This window comes from Podarcis filfolensis, assembly GCF_964270895.1.
Source record: "Podarcis filfolensis genome assembly, chromosome: 17".
Lineage (NCBI taxonomy): Eukaryota > Metazoa > Chordata > Lepidosauria > Squamata > Lacertidae > Podarcis > Podarcis filfolensis.
Genome location: NC_139621.1, coordinates 20,785,788 through 20,799,179, shown reverse-complemented (window position 1 = coordinate 20,799,179; position 13,392 = coordinate 20,785,788). Strand labels below are relative to the sequence as shown.

At 41.7% G+C, this 13,392-nt stretch overlaps 1 protein-coding gene across 43 annotated transcripts in view; it reads left to right on the top strand.

Annotated features, from left to right (window-relative positions):
• Positions 1–13,392, top strand: part of PTPRD (protein tyrosine phosphatase receptor type D) — a 1,143,290-nt gene that overhangs the window by 1,075,786 nt on the left and 54,112 nt on the right. For all 43 annotated transcript variants that reach the window (XM_083592691.1, XM_083592680.1, XM_083592685.1 and 40 more), the window contains one exon: positions 3,052–3,227. In XM_083592691.1, coding sequence (XP_083448817.1) covers positions 3,052–3,227 — 176 coding nt within the window. The remainder of the gene's footprint in view (positions 1–3,051; positions 3,228–13,392) is intronic.

Genomic DNA, 13,392 nt, shown 5'->3' with positions numbered 1-13,392 from the left:
ACTCCTCTTAAGCTTCAAGAGCTGTTCTTTGTGTTATATTGTAGAGTGGCTTCAATAAAACATAGTGAACCCGAGCAGTGATGGACTTAGAAATGCAATTGTTTCATTCAGCTTCTGGTGTGAGACCAAAATGGCAGTTCAGTATCCATAGCTAACATACTGAGGCTTGCAATCAAAGACTTGAGTCCTCACTGAAATCAAGGGGGCTGCAGTGTTTATGATGTGCAGCCCCAAGTAAATTGGTACGCAGGAGACAGCACTGCTTGCCTTCTGTATACTGAGGTCTATTTCACACGACGTTTTCCCCTCATAAATGAAAAATTACCACCATCATTCCACTTCTAAAGAAACAAGAGGGGGAGGGGAGAGAGAGAGAGAGAGAGAGAGAGAGGAGTGTCTATGACCTGGAGCTAGTAGTCATCACTTTTCCCCTGATGCTAAAAGCTGTCCAAATTCTGGTTGCAGTTGCTCCTGCTTATACAGATTTTAAGAAGTCTTTATAGTTGTTCAGGGTCAGCAAAGATGATACCGCAGGTCAAAGCAAACTTCATAAATAATCCATACAATTTCCAAACTGTATTGAAATTTAAATAGGGTCACAACAGGTCATCGTACTTCTTCAAAGATAATTGAGTGGTAGAATGAAGAATTGGGCACATAAGGATGTGTGTGTGTGTGTTGCAAAAAGGAAAGTTCTCTTAATGATATTATTCTAATACTAAGAGCTGCTGCTTGCATTGTTTGCCAGCCCTCCCTACCCCTCTTGACAACTCCCCTCCCTGATCCCCCCATAGCTCACCCCAATCCCAAGATCCCGCTGCCACCACCACTCTCAGAAGAAAGGAAGGAAAAAAGAGAACAAAGTCTTTCTCCCCATGCTGCTACCGCCTGAAGGAACTATGCATTTTGAAATGCACACTTCGCTTCCTCATGGCAGCGGCTGCTGAAGAGGAGAAAGTGATGGTAGCACAGAAGCAATCTCCTAGGACAGGCAAATTCGGCCCTCCAGATGTTTTGGGGCTACAACTCCCATGATCCCTAGCTAACAGGACCAGGGATGATGGGAATTGTAGTCCCAAAACATCTTTAGGGCCAAGTTTACCTATGCCTGTCCTAGGAACTGAGGTCCATTTGACACCCCCTCCCCATAAGATATTTGAGGTTGATGGGCATTGCTATTCAAATGGTGTTCATGCACCGCATCTTGTGATCCATTATATGGGGTGGGGCCAACCTGCCCCCCTATTTTATTCAAGTTGGCACCCCTGGGTGGTAAGGAGTTTGTGAAGGCCTAGCTGCCCGACTGCCTGATCACCTGCTTTCACTGGATCACCTGTCTCTTTGCTCATCGCTCGCTCATTGGGGCCGCCGACTCGCTCAGACCCCAGTCTTCTCTCACTCCTGCTGTGTGTGCATGCCTGCAGGTCAGCAGGCTACTGACAGCCACACAAACTGAAGCGCAATGGCTTTTTCTTGCAAGAAATGTAGTCCAAGGTGCTTTCAGGTCTTTGATTTATTTTGAGCAGCTCATTTGTTGAGCTAACCGGTGGCCCGTAGTGGGACAGAACTTGTGCCAAACTTGTGCAATTTACTAGTGAAGCATCATAACAGAAGGTGGGTGGGGAAGATTAAAAAATGGTGCACTCTTCAGATTTATTCCAGTTCTTTCAAACTCTGTCACTGCGGTTATCAGTGTTCAGAGTAGGGACACACATTTTCTTTATTTCGTAAAATGTCTATACTGTTTGATTGTGGAAAAGACCTCAGAGCCGTTTTGTCTTCCTTCCTCCTCCCCACCTATGATCCTGACTGTTTTCCCCTTGATTTCCCCATAAAGGTTTAATGGCTCCAGTTAAAATAACCAGGACAAATAACAAAGGTTTTTTTGCCTTCATGCCATGCTTTGATGATGCCAGAAATTTCTTGATAGCCATCAGTTTGCCAGACTAGTTGGACCTTCCATTGGTGTAGCAGAACTTTTCATAAAATCACACCTCTGCTTAATAATGTGAAAAGCCTTGGGAATTGTTTCTTTTTTAAATTGCATGTGCTGGATGACAAGTGGCAATGTTATAATGCCATTCTTTGAATAGAGAGCTTTAATGACATTGTGACACTTAGGAATTTTTTTTTTTTTAATGGAGGGGGAGTTATAATATCACAACAGGTTATGTGTAAGAAAGACAATAGATTGAGAAACAGCTGGAGCCAAAATCACACTTATCAAGAATGGAAGAAAGTATTTTTACAGCAGTGACCCAGGTCCAGATTTTGACATATTGCTAATATTTTTAAGGCGATGGTGTTGGTCACTTCTTAATATAAATTTTTAAATAATAATAATAGACCAGTGACAGAAGAGCTTTCCCAACGCTTTAAGGTAAAATAGTTAATTTCTTCATTGATATTAACAGAAAGTTCTTTGGACATAGTTCTAGTGAGCAGCACAAAAAAAGGAAAAGAGGATGGACTGTTAGGAAACCTTGGTTAGGTGATACTTTGATTTTGTGGAAAAGTTGGTTGGAACTAGAGCTTAAGATACCATATTTACTCGAATCTAATGCTCACCTTTTTTTAACGAAATAACGTTGCGAAAATTAAGGTGCACATTAGATTCGATGGCACATTTACATTCGCCAGCAAATACTTTTTTTGGTTTCAAGGTTCTGAAAACTGAGGTGTGCATTAGATTCGATGGTGCATTAGACCTGAGTAAATATGGTAATATATTTAATTTCAAAGCCAGATTTTGTGGATCACACAGGACTGATAAATGCAATAAACTGCATTATAATGAAAGATAATTTAGCAGGTGCAAAGACAGTTATAGTTTATTTGATTCATCAGGGATTACATGGCAATCTTCTAGAACGAAATAGGTAAATATTCCATGGTAAATGCAAATAACAAGCATCTTAAGATACTAAGAAAAACAAAGAAAGATGTATTTAAAAGTTGGAAAGTACTGAAATGTCATTTTGTTTCTTAATCAAAAAAATTGAAATGAAACAATGTGAACTCTCAAGGCCATGGTCACATTTTGCTTTCTAGGCATACCAGGGAGTGATTATATAAATGCTAACTACATAGACGGCTACAGAAAACAGAATGCCTATATAGCAACACAAGGAGCTCTTCCTGAAACTTTTGGAGATTTCTGGAGAATGATCTGGGAACAAAGGGGCGCAACGGTTGTCATGATGACCAAACTGGAAGAGAGGTCCAGGGTAAGGCAACTTTATATTTCTTTATATTTATATTTGGCTAACCTTTCATGAATAGTTTATCCATATAACTGACTTTCAAATGTGATGGGGGTCCTGCCATTTCCCAAAATGTCTATAATAGTTTCTTCATTCATTTCAGCTCCTTTATTTGAGCTACACTGCATTAAAAGACATCCAAACTACAGAAACTGGTCTTTGTCTTTAATGCACAATCTTTTCTCCTTTGCTCCACACCTTGATATATATGGAAACCTTTAGGGAGATTCTCTTGAATGTCTCCAAAATTTCTATTTATTTCACTGGGTTATGTGTGAGAGAGAGAGATTAAATATGTACATTAAAGTCTTGGAGCTCACATAACTCTGTTCGTGTGATAGCACTTTCCAGTTTTCCTAGTGATAAACTGCAAGTTTCGTTGACATGGCTGGTGTGATACCGTTATCATGTTTCAAAGAGCCTATCGGTCTTTGTTATCACATTGCCTTATTACCTTACGCAGGGAGGCAGGCTGGGATGTGATGTGAAAAGACAATCTGCGATAACGGATCTGGGTTGATGACTTAACACAAGCACTTGATATCTACAATGAGAAAACTGTTAAATGCTGTCTTCAGAACCAATTGCATTAACCAAATGCATTTTAAAGGACTGCACTATTCCAGGTTTTCTTAATGATTTGTCCCTTATTAAAAACGTTACGCGGATACGTTTAGCAATCTCAAGCCCATAGTCATTACAGTACACTGAAAATATTATTGCTTGCCTGATTATTCAACCTGTATTAATATTATTACTTACAAATATATGTTGATAATGAGGATCCCAGTGTACTTTTTCCCCCCATCAGCCTACTCTATATTTTATCTCGGTGCAGCAGGCTTTCAGTGGACCTCAGTGTAGAAGGATGTTTTGAGTTAGGCAAATGAAATTTTTCCTCTTTCTCATTATCTGCTTCTAATAATAAAGTTAACTTCTAAATAGTATTCAGTGCTACTACCAGTGTGAGGGAACAAACACTCCTTTGCCAAAGACTTTGTTACTTAAATGCCCACAGTTTATCATAACACTGCAGCCACAGCTAGGCTATTCACATAAACATGTTTTGCAATAACCAAATGAAATTTTGCTCAGTCCACTTATTAATTGCTTTTTGCAATTTCTAGTTAACTCTGCTGTCTGTTTTATTATTCTCTCAAAAGTGCCGGTCAGAATAATAATGTTCTTACCATATAGTTTTATTTGATGGCAACACATGCTGTGAATCTTGGAAGTACAGTTGCATTAGAACCTAGAGATTGCAACCTATATCTTTCATTTAAGGTGGGGTTTTTTTTTAGTGGTTAGTAAAATCTAGGAATTTAACCCATGCTATCTGATCAGCGATTGTTGTTGTTGTTTAGTCGTTTAGTCGTGTCCGACTCTTCGTGACCCCATGGACCAGAGCACACGAGGCACTCCTGTCTTCCACTGCCTCCCGCAGTTTGGTCAAACTCATGTTGGTAGCTTCGAGAACACTATCCAACCATCTCGTCCTCTGTCGTCCCCTTCTTCTTGTGCCCTCAATCTTTCCCAACATCAGGGTCTTTTCCAGGGAGTCTTCTCTTCTCATGAGGTGGCCAAAGTATTGGAGCCTCAGCTTCACGATCTGTCCTTCCAGTGAGCACTCAGGGCTGATTTCCTTCAGAATGGATACGTTTGATCTTCTTGCAGTCCATGGGACTCTCAAGAGTCTCCTCCAGCACCATAATTCAAAAGCATCAATTCTTCGGTGATCAGCCTTCTTTATGGTCCACCTCTCATTTCCATACATCACTAGATCAGTGATAGCCCATATGTTTAAACCACAGTGGCTTATTTCAGAGCAGTTTCCTGCAAGGGCAGTAAAAGGTCCGGCTCTTTCCTGATTCCCCTGAAGGCAGGACTTCATAGGTTGTGATCCAGCAAGCAAAATGCAGCCCACCAAGGTCTCCAAAAATATGTGGTTTCCCCCCTGCAAAATCAAGGGCACTGCAAGCTAGAATAATGACTGATGGGGTGCATTCAACTTGATTGGCACAAATTGTGCAGGCCTGCTAAGTATCTGTTTTGGTGAGTGAACCATAGGAACCTTGTGAGTAAGTGTCTACTTAGACAGGCAGAGGCATCTCACTGCTTGCCCTGAAAAAGGTTGGATCACTGTGTCCATTCGAAGAGAACACTCACAATGCTTCAAGAGTGCTCAGAATGTGCCTATGACTGCTTCCAGCACTGACCCTTGCCCCAAATCAAGGAAATAATAAATAATAACAATATTTTTTTATTTATACCCTGCCCTTCCTGGTTCAAAAACCAGGCTCGGGGTGGCTAACAACAAAATTAAAACACTTAATTGTAAAAGCAGCATAAAATACAGTATAAAAACATGAATAACAATAAAGTTCAAAGTTCAAAAAACAATTTAGGGGAAATAAACATTAGATAATTACCAGGGTTAGCTGGCTGAATTAGCCCTACTTGGGCCAGGGAGGAAGCCAGGGGAGAATTAGCTGTGGGGTCTCAGAGCAGGTAATCTTCATAAAAGGGGAGGGGAAGGGAAGAAAAGGGAAATAAAATATCAGGCTGAATTCAAATTAAAGGCCAGGTGGAGTAGCTTTGTCTTATAGACCCGACGGAAGGAGGTTAAATCCTGAAGGGCCCTAGTCTCATGAGACAGAGCATTCCACCAGGTCGGAGCCATCACTGAAAAGGCCCTGGTGGAGGATAGTCTGACTTCCTTAGGGCCCGGGACCTCTAAACTTGGTTATTCATGGACCTTAAGGTCCTCTGCGGGGGATAAGAAATGCCTTATGGCAGAAGAAAAGAGTGGTGATGGACAACACTAGCCACCAGTGGAGCATCTTAGGAGCTGATACTGATGATAGGATATTGTTATGAGTTGGGAGGGGCAGGCTGTATGCCTGAGCCCCCTCCTAATTCCTGGATTCAGCACAGATTCAATTGCTAAAACACCCAGGCTAGCTTCTTGTTGAATGAATGAATGAATAAGTTTATTACGGTCATAGACCAGAAGGAAAAAACATAAAGACAACAGTAGTTTACGAGGGAATGATGGTGTCAATTAAAAGTTGTAAAATTATACATAAAAACAATACACATATGCACTCACACCCACACACAAAAAAAAAAAAAAGGGGGGGGGCTTGTCCAAGGGTCAGATCTTTTACTTTTTTACAACTAATGCCCTCCGCTTGATCGCGGCCGCAGAAAACTTGGCCACTTTCAGTGTTACTTCTGGGTTTTTATCTCCTAGTAGGATTTTCAGCCGCTGAGATTCAGATCGACCTGGAAATTTCTGAACGATAGGAGAGATAAACAGTGACCTGATATCCCCGTAGAGGTCGCAGTGTAACAACACATGTGAAGCCGTTTCCACCTCCTTCAGACCACATGGGCAAACTCGTTCGGCATAGGGTGTGCCCTCGTATCTGCCCTTTAGTAAGGCAGATGGCAGTACATCAAATCTGGTAAGGGTAAACGCCCGCCTATATTTTGCGATTTGTAGATCCAGCAAATATGGGGTTAAATTAAACCCTTTCCCATAATCTTGGATAGCTGGGTATTTATCTATCTTGCTCATATGGTCCTGAAGCTCTACATCTCCTATTCGCTGGCTCACCATCATTTTAGCCTTTTCAAAGCCTGCGGCTATAAGTTCTTGTAGGGAAAGCCCCAGGCCCTTCAATTTTTCATAAAGCGACAATCTCCATTTAGACTGAAACGGGTCTAATAAAGTCAATGGAGCCACTCCCACTGGGAAAAATATGAGTTTTAGCCAGAAGTGAATCTTCAGGATCCATATCCTGGCATTAATAGGGAGTTGACCTACCTCCAGCCTAATGGCAGTGTTGGAGACACAGGTAGGTAACCCTAGTAGGGAGCGGTAAAATTTAGTTTGTACAGATTCCAGGGACTTAAGTTTTTGGCAGTTAAATATCTGGGTGCCATACATCAGTTGTGGAAGTATTTTTGCAACAAAGACCTGGGAGGCGGCAGGAACATATTGACCTCCTTTTCTGTAAAAGAATCTTATGATAGCTCTAAAAGATCTTTGCGCATTTGCAATGGAATTCTTAATCTGATGGCACCAAGATCCCTTCTCATCAAAAATTATTCCAAGATATCTAAAAGATGTTACTTGCTCAATAGGCTGGTTATTGATTTTCCATTTATGTCGGAGTTTTCTCTTGGGGAACACCATAATTTTTGATTTAGTGTAATTTATTATTAGGTGTTCAGCTTCGCAATACTCTGTAAGAGCTCGTAAAAGTTTTCTTAGACCCACACAAGAGAAGGAAATAAGTGCCGCATCATCTGCGTACAAAAGGACTGGGATTGGTATATTGTTTAGGTTTGGGGAGTGAGTACTTGCTTCCTCCATCTTTCCGACTAAGGAGTTTATATAGAAGTTGAATAAAATGGGGGCAAGGACACAGCCTTGCTTGACACCATGGAAACTTTGGATTTCCTTTGATAGGTTCCCATAACGGTCGCATCTAACACGGATCCGAGTATTTTCATGTAGTCTACGGATAAGAAGCAAAAGACGTCTATCGATGTTTGTGGCATTTAATTTTTCCCAAAGTCTATGCCGGGGTATCGAATCGAAAGCTGATTTGAAATCTATAAAGGCTACATAGAGAGAGCCTCCTTTCTTTGAGGTGTATTTCTCCACTAGATGTTGCAATACCAGTCCTTGGTCTAGAGTTGATCTATGTGCCCTGAAACCAGCCTGGGCTTCCTTTAGGATGTGCTCCTGTTCCAGCCAGTCCGCAAACTTTTCACGTAAGTGAGTTGCATAAAGTTTGCTAATGATGCTTAAGAGACTGATTGGTCTGTAATTGGCTGGATCAAGTTTACAGCCTTTCTTGAATATGGGAACGATGATTGCCAGTCCCCAGTCCTCTGGTATTATTGCTGTTTGATCTATGCTGGTGAAAAGGGTGGCAAGGACTGGGGCCCACCAGTCAATATTGGCTTTGAGAAGCTCAGGAGAGATATTATCTGCTCCCGGGGCTTTTCTATGTTTGAGTGCCTGAATAAGCCTCCTAATCTCCGCAACCGACACCGGAGGCCACTCATCACCTGCCGCACACTGTATTAGTGGCTGTGTCAAAGGCAGAGCTGAATATAAAGATTGAAAAAATGCCTCCCAAGTCCCTGCAGGTATTGTATACTCCACTTCTGAGGAAGTAGATCGCACTCCATTTGCTACCAGTCTCCAGAAGGTGGCTGAATCTCTCTCTCTGGATGCATCTATTAGGCATTTCCATTCTCTTTTCTGTGCCAGGAGTTTTTTGTTTTTGATCAGAATTTTATAGTTTCGTTTATCTTCAAACCAGCCCGTGGGGAGTTGGGGTAAATTGGCAGATCTATAATTCTTGTATTTTTTCAGTAAGTTTAGCTTCATGTCCTGACATTCTTGATCAAACCAGGGTTTGGAGTTTTTATATGCTGAAGATTGCCTACTTGGCCTGTTCCTTTTTTCCTTCAGGGAATCTTGAAGGAGTGAAATTAACTCCTGAAATAAATTTATCTTTAGTTCATGTCTAGAGGAAGTTATAAGGTTTTCTCTCTTAGTGAGGAATTCCTTTGAGCATAGCCTACTTGAAATTTCCTTATGCAGTTCATCTGTCCATCTGATACGCGAATATCTGAGCTCCAGAGCTGTAGGACTCGAATGCTCGATTTTCTCAGCGCAGGATAAATCCTTTCCCGCAGCTACGAGAGCACTTAATGGCAGATGGTCACTGTCTAAGCGCTCCTCCACTTTACATTCCAGAACTTTGTTTTGAAAATCATACGACACGATTATATAGTCAATTGTGGAGGCGCCATTGTTAGATATAAATGTGAATTCTCCAACCTTCTCCCCCTCTGTACGGCCATTTAGTATAACCAAGTCCAAGTTGTTGACCAAGTGTAGTAGGCATAAGCCGGCATAATTGCAGCCTTTATCCTTTGAGACTCTAGCTGGTATTGGGTGGGTTTCCTCTGTAATGGGGACTGTTTCGTGGAAATGGGCATACAAAGCCTCATCAGATTGTCCAGTTCTGGCATTTAGGTCGCCTGCCACCACTACAGAGGCATCAGGAAATTGATTTGATAGTTTGTCAAGATACTGTTCTAACTGAGCCCAAGTGTTTCTTATCAATCTTTTCTCTCTTTGTGGGGGTAGGTATACGTTAATCAGCAACAAGCTGTGGGTTCTCCACTGTACATGCACAGCTGTGGCCAGATGGTCTAGTGGGTCTAGTTCTTTAAATATGGCCCTTAGCCTTGTTGAAATTAGGGTAACTAACCCACCTTTAACTCGCCCCCCTCTAGTACTTAAAAGACCTGGGAGGGAGAACGCAGAAAAACCATTTAGCTCCACTTCACTTGTGCTCCAGGTCTCCTGGAGGAACACAATGTCATGTCTCTGGATGTATTTAGCAAAGGATTGGTCAGAAACCCTCTTTTGCCAACCTGCAATATTCCAAGTTAGCAAGGCAAGGTTGCACGCTGTCTTGCCAAACATTGATCTTAGTCAATTTGCCTTTAAAAGATTTTTTGGGCCTATCTTTTTATCTGTTAATTGGATTTCATTCATTTTGGCAATGTCCATAGATGTATTGTCGCCCAGGTACTCAATGGAATCAATTGAAGGGTGCAGCGTGCTAACATTAGTGATCAGTACTCCTTTTTTTGGCGAATCTACCTTGAGGTGTTCTATTTGACTGGTACCAAGTTCATCCTCATCCAGGTATCTCATGCTGGTCCAAGAGCGCGTTGTGATTGTCATAGGGATGGTTTCCTTCTTAGATGGTAGATTGTTGCTGTCCCTTACGCACTGTGTTAGATCTGTTGCTGTCAGGTTTATCTCTGCAACTGCAGAGGTATTATAAAGGTAGTCTTTCATGGTTGCCATAGGGATGGTTTCCTTCTTAGATGGTAGTTTGTCCCTTGCGCACTGTGTTAGATCTGTTGTTAACAGGTTTATCTCTGCAGATGCAGAGGTATTATAAGAGTAATCTTTCATGGGGTCTGTCTTGGCTTTTTCAGAGAGGTTCTCTTTCTTTAATTGGTCCGTTGCCGGTTCTTTCTCTCTTACTTTTTCCGGAGCATTCATCTCTGTTAGCTTATTTCTAAGGGTCTCCAATCTTCTCAAGATCTCAGATTGGGCAGGGAAAGGCAACAATCCAAACTGATTTATTAATGCCTTTTCTTCTGGATAGAAGTTATCCGTCCCCTCATTAGGCAGTCTCATCTCCTGTCTTAGTTTCAAGGACCCTTGCTCAGTATGTTCCAGTTTGTCTTTTGAGTGTCCTCTCTCCACCTTTGGTTTACAAGAAAATCTTATCTCAGCTGTCGTAAACTCATCGGGAAACAATTTCAGACATGTGCTGTTTTCAAAGAATCTTGTTACCGTTATCCTTTTCTTTAACAGCAAATGTCTTGATCTATATATATATTTAGCCAAGTTTTGATCTTTGAAGGAGGCAATCACTCGCAGAGAGTATCCATTGTAGAATATGAAATCTACTGAGGTAATGTCCTTTAATTTTATTTTCCCTGGCAGCATGTCATCTAAAGTATTCACAAAATGCACCGAGCGTTCTTCCTGTGTAAGGAAGCCCTTTGGCTTCGGGTAGTTAAGAAATGCTAACTTCCTATCTGCCAACATCAGTTTCCATACTGGCTCAACTTGAGATCTGCCATGATCAATGGTATGGGGTGAGTCTTCTTTAATATTTATGGATCCTTGGGGTTTCAGCATAGAGCACCCGGGTTGTGATTCCGTTTCCTCACTTGTTTTGTTAGGCAGCGATGATGTTTCTTTCAAAGACTTCAGCTGGATCTTTTTTCCTGAATCCACACTGTTGTTCTCTCTGCTACCATGTATAGCAGGTTTGTTAGAGTTTGTTTTTGATTTTGTTGGGATCAGCTTATATAGTCTTTTCCAGCATACTTTACATGCACGTCGATTTATAACAGATTTCCTTGCAATTTTTATGTTCTTACTTTTCTTTTTAGTTTCAGCTTTCTTCTTATGGGATCTCTTACTGATGCCTCGCCTCTTTTGATTTACTTCGATAGGAAATTCAGTTTTAGGGACAGGTACATACAACCCTATGTCCTTTCCTTGGTGTAAATGATTTTCCGCTGCTGATCCTTGTGTGCACTTGCTGGTTGCTGGTTGCTTTGTATATTCTGGCTCTTGAAGGGTGGTTGGTAGATCGGCACCATGAAATTCTGAGCCTTTAGCTTGAAGGGGATAATTTTCCACTAATGTCAGGAGCAGCCCATTTGTTATTGTTAAGTATTTTTTCATAGCTGCCAGATCCAGATTTATAGAGAGCAGCCAGTCCTGAGGATAGCAGTCATTGTTTTCCGTCTGGGAGCCCATAGATGAAGTCTGGGATTTCTGGGAGTTTCGGGATTCTTCCTGTAGTTCTGAAGATAATATCTCAGCCAAGACTATTTCGTGGGCCAGGCTCATTGTGTTTCTATTTTGGTTGTTATTCTCCGTGTCCTGTATTCCTCTAGAGGAGGTTGAGTGATCTTGAGCAGCAGAGGGAAAAAGAAGAGCCTCATCCTGCTTCGACTCAACCATCTCAGCCATCTTTTGCCCATTTCCATTTCCATTCTCATTGTCCCTTGTATGTAGAAAGTATTGCGTGATTTTACTCTGTTTCTCATAACACTCCTGGAACAATGGGCTTGTCACTATCCCCAGGTCCCTACATTTCTTTCTAGTAAGTACCATTTGTAAATCTTTGTTACCAATCAGGGTTATTCTTCCTATTTCAAAAACTATGTCTCTTAGGAAGTCGGAAGCTCCACCCAGCTATAGGCTAAGATCCAAGTTGAGGCAAGATTTGGGATAGCTGTTTATAGTTTGTAATAATTTGATAGCTTGTAGTTCAGGGCATAACACGAAGTTGGCAATAGATCAGCCGTCGCCCGTTTTCCTTATTGTCGGTCAAACTTGAGGAGCGTAGCAGCGCGGGGAGCAAACCCTCCGGACATCAAGATAACAAGGCATAAAACGTTAACTAAGAAAAACAGAGGCAGTGGTGAGGTGATAAGGCAGCCAATAAATCATTAAAACTATAAAATTAGAGTCCAGGAAGAATAAAAAACTACTTAAAATCTTAATTGAAAGCAGGCGAACCTGACTGTGCTGCTATCTCCGTCGCCATCTTCCCTCCCGCAGTCAGCTTCTTGTTGAGTTAATGGTCCTCTAAGTATGGGCCATTAAGGTGGCTCTGTGCCAGATGGCAAACAGATGGTCTCCCCTCTCTCAGCTCACTGGTCGTGAGAAAGACAAAGGCCAGAGTTGGGATAGGTGTGTGTAAGCTGGAAGCAAAGCTGCAGGCTAAAGCCTGTAAGACAAAGCCATGCCTGATTTCTGCAGGAATCCAAGGCAAGCAAGACCCTCTTGGTGTGAGCCCCTCCATCATAGGCTCAGGTTGGATATGTGTAAATAAACCATATATCGTGAAGACACTGCAGTCTCCGCTGTCCCTCATTCCAAGGAAAACCAACTCAGGGTTAAAGCCCAGAACCCTGGAATGTCACTTGCAACAATATACAATATATCAGTTTGTGGCTGAACACAACCGCTAACCATACATTGAGGTCCACCAGGGTTCAAGAGATGCCCTGGCAGGATAAAGAAATACAGGGAGAGGTGGCAAACATAGCTGGTGAGCTGTGTTCTGGGTCTAAGATTGTGGGGGGATTGATAACAAAGATACAATAACATTTATTGCACTTTTAATACCATAAAACAGATTAATGTAGCCCAAATGAGATGAAAATACACTACAGTATTATTATTATTTTTAAAAAGCAGCTGAGATACGAGTTGTGTTGTTATTTTTTGGTTTCTGTATTTTATGGTGCTTGTGAGACGGAGAGCAAGAGAGTGAATAATTTTTCCTCCTGTGCTGTGGCAGACTTGATAATTATTTTATCTGGAAGGCAAGAGCATTCTGCTGTGGGACCTCATCTCCTTCCTACCTTCCATCCTATTTTTGTTTACTTGCTTTCCTGTTGCTTAGTCCTGCAGCTGTGCTTGAGCGTTTCTAACCTGCTCTGCATAGATAAAGGGATTTTTCTTTTTCTTTTAAAGGGGTGGGAG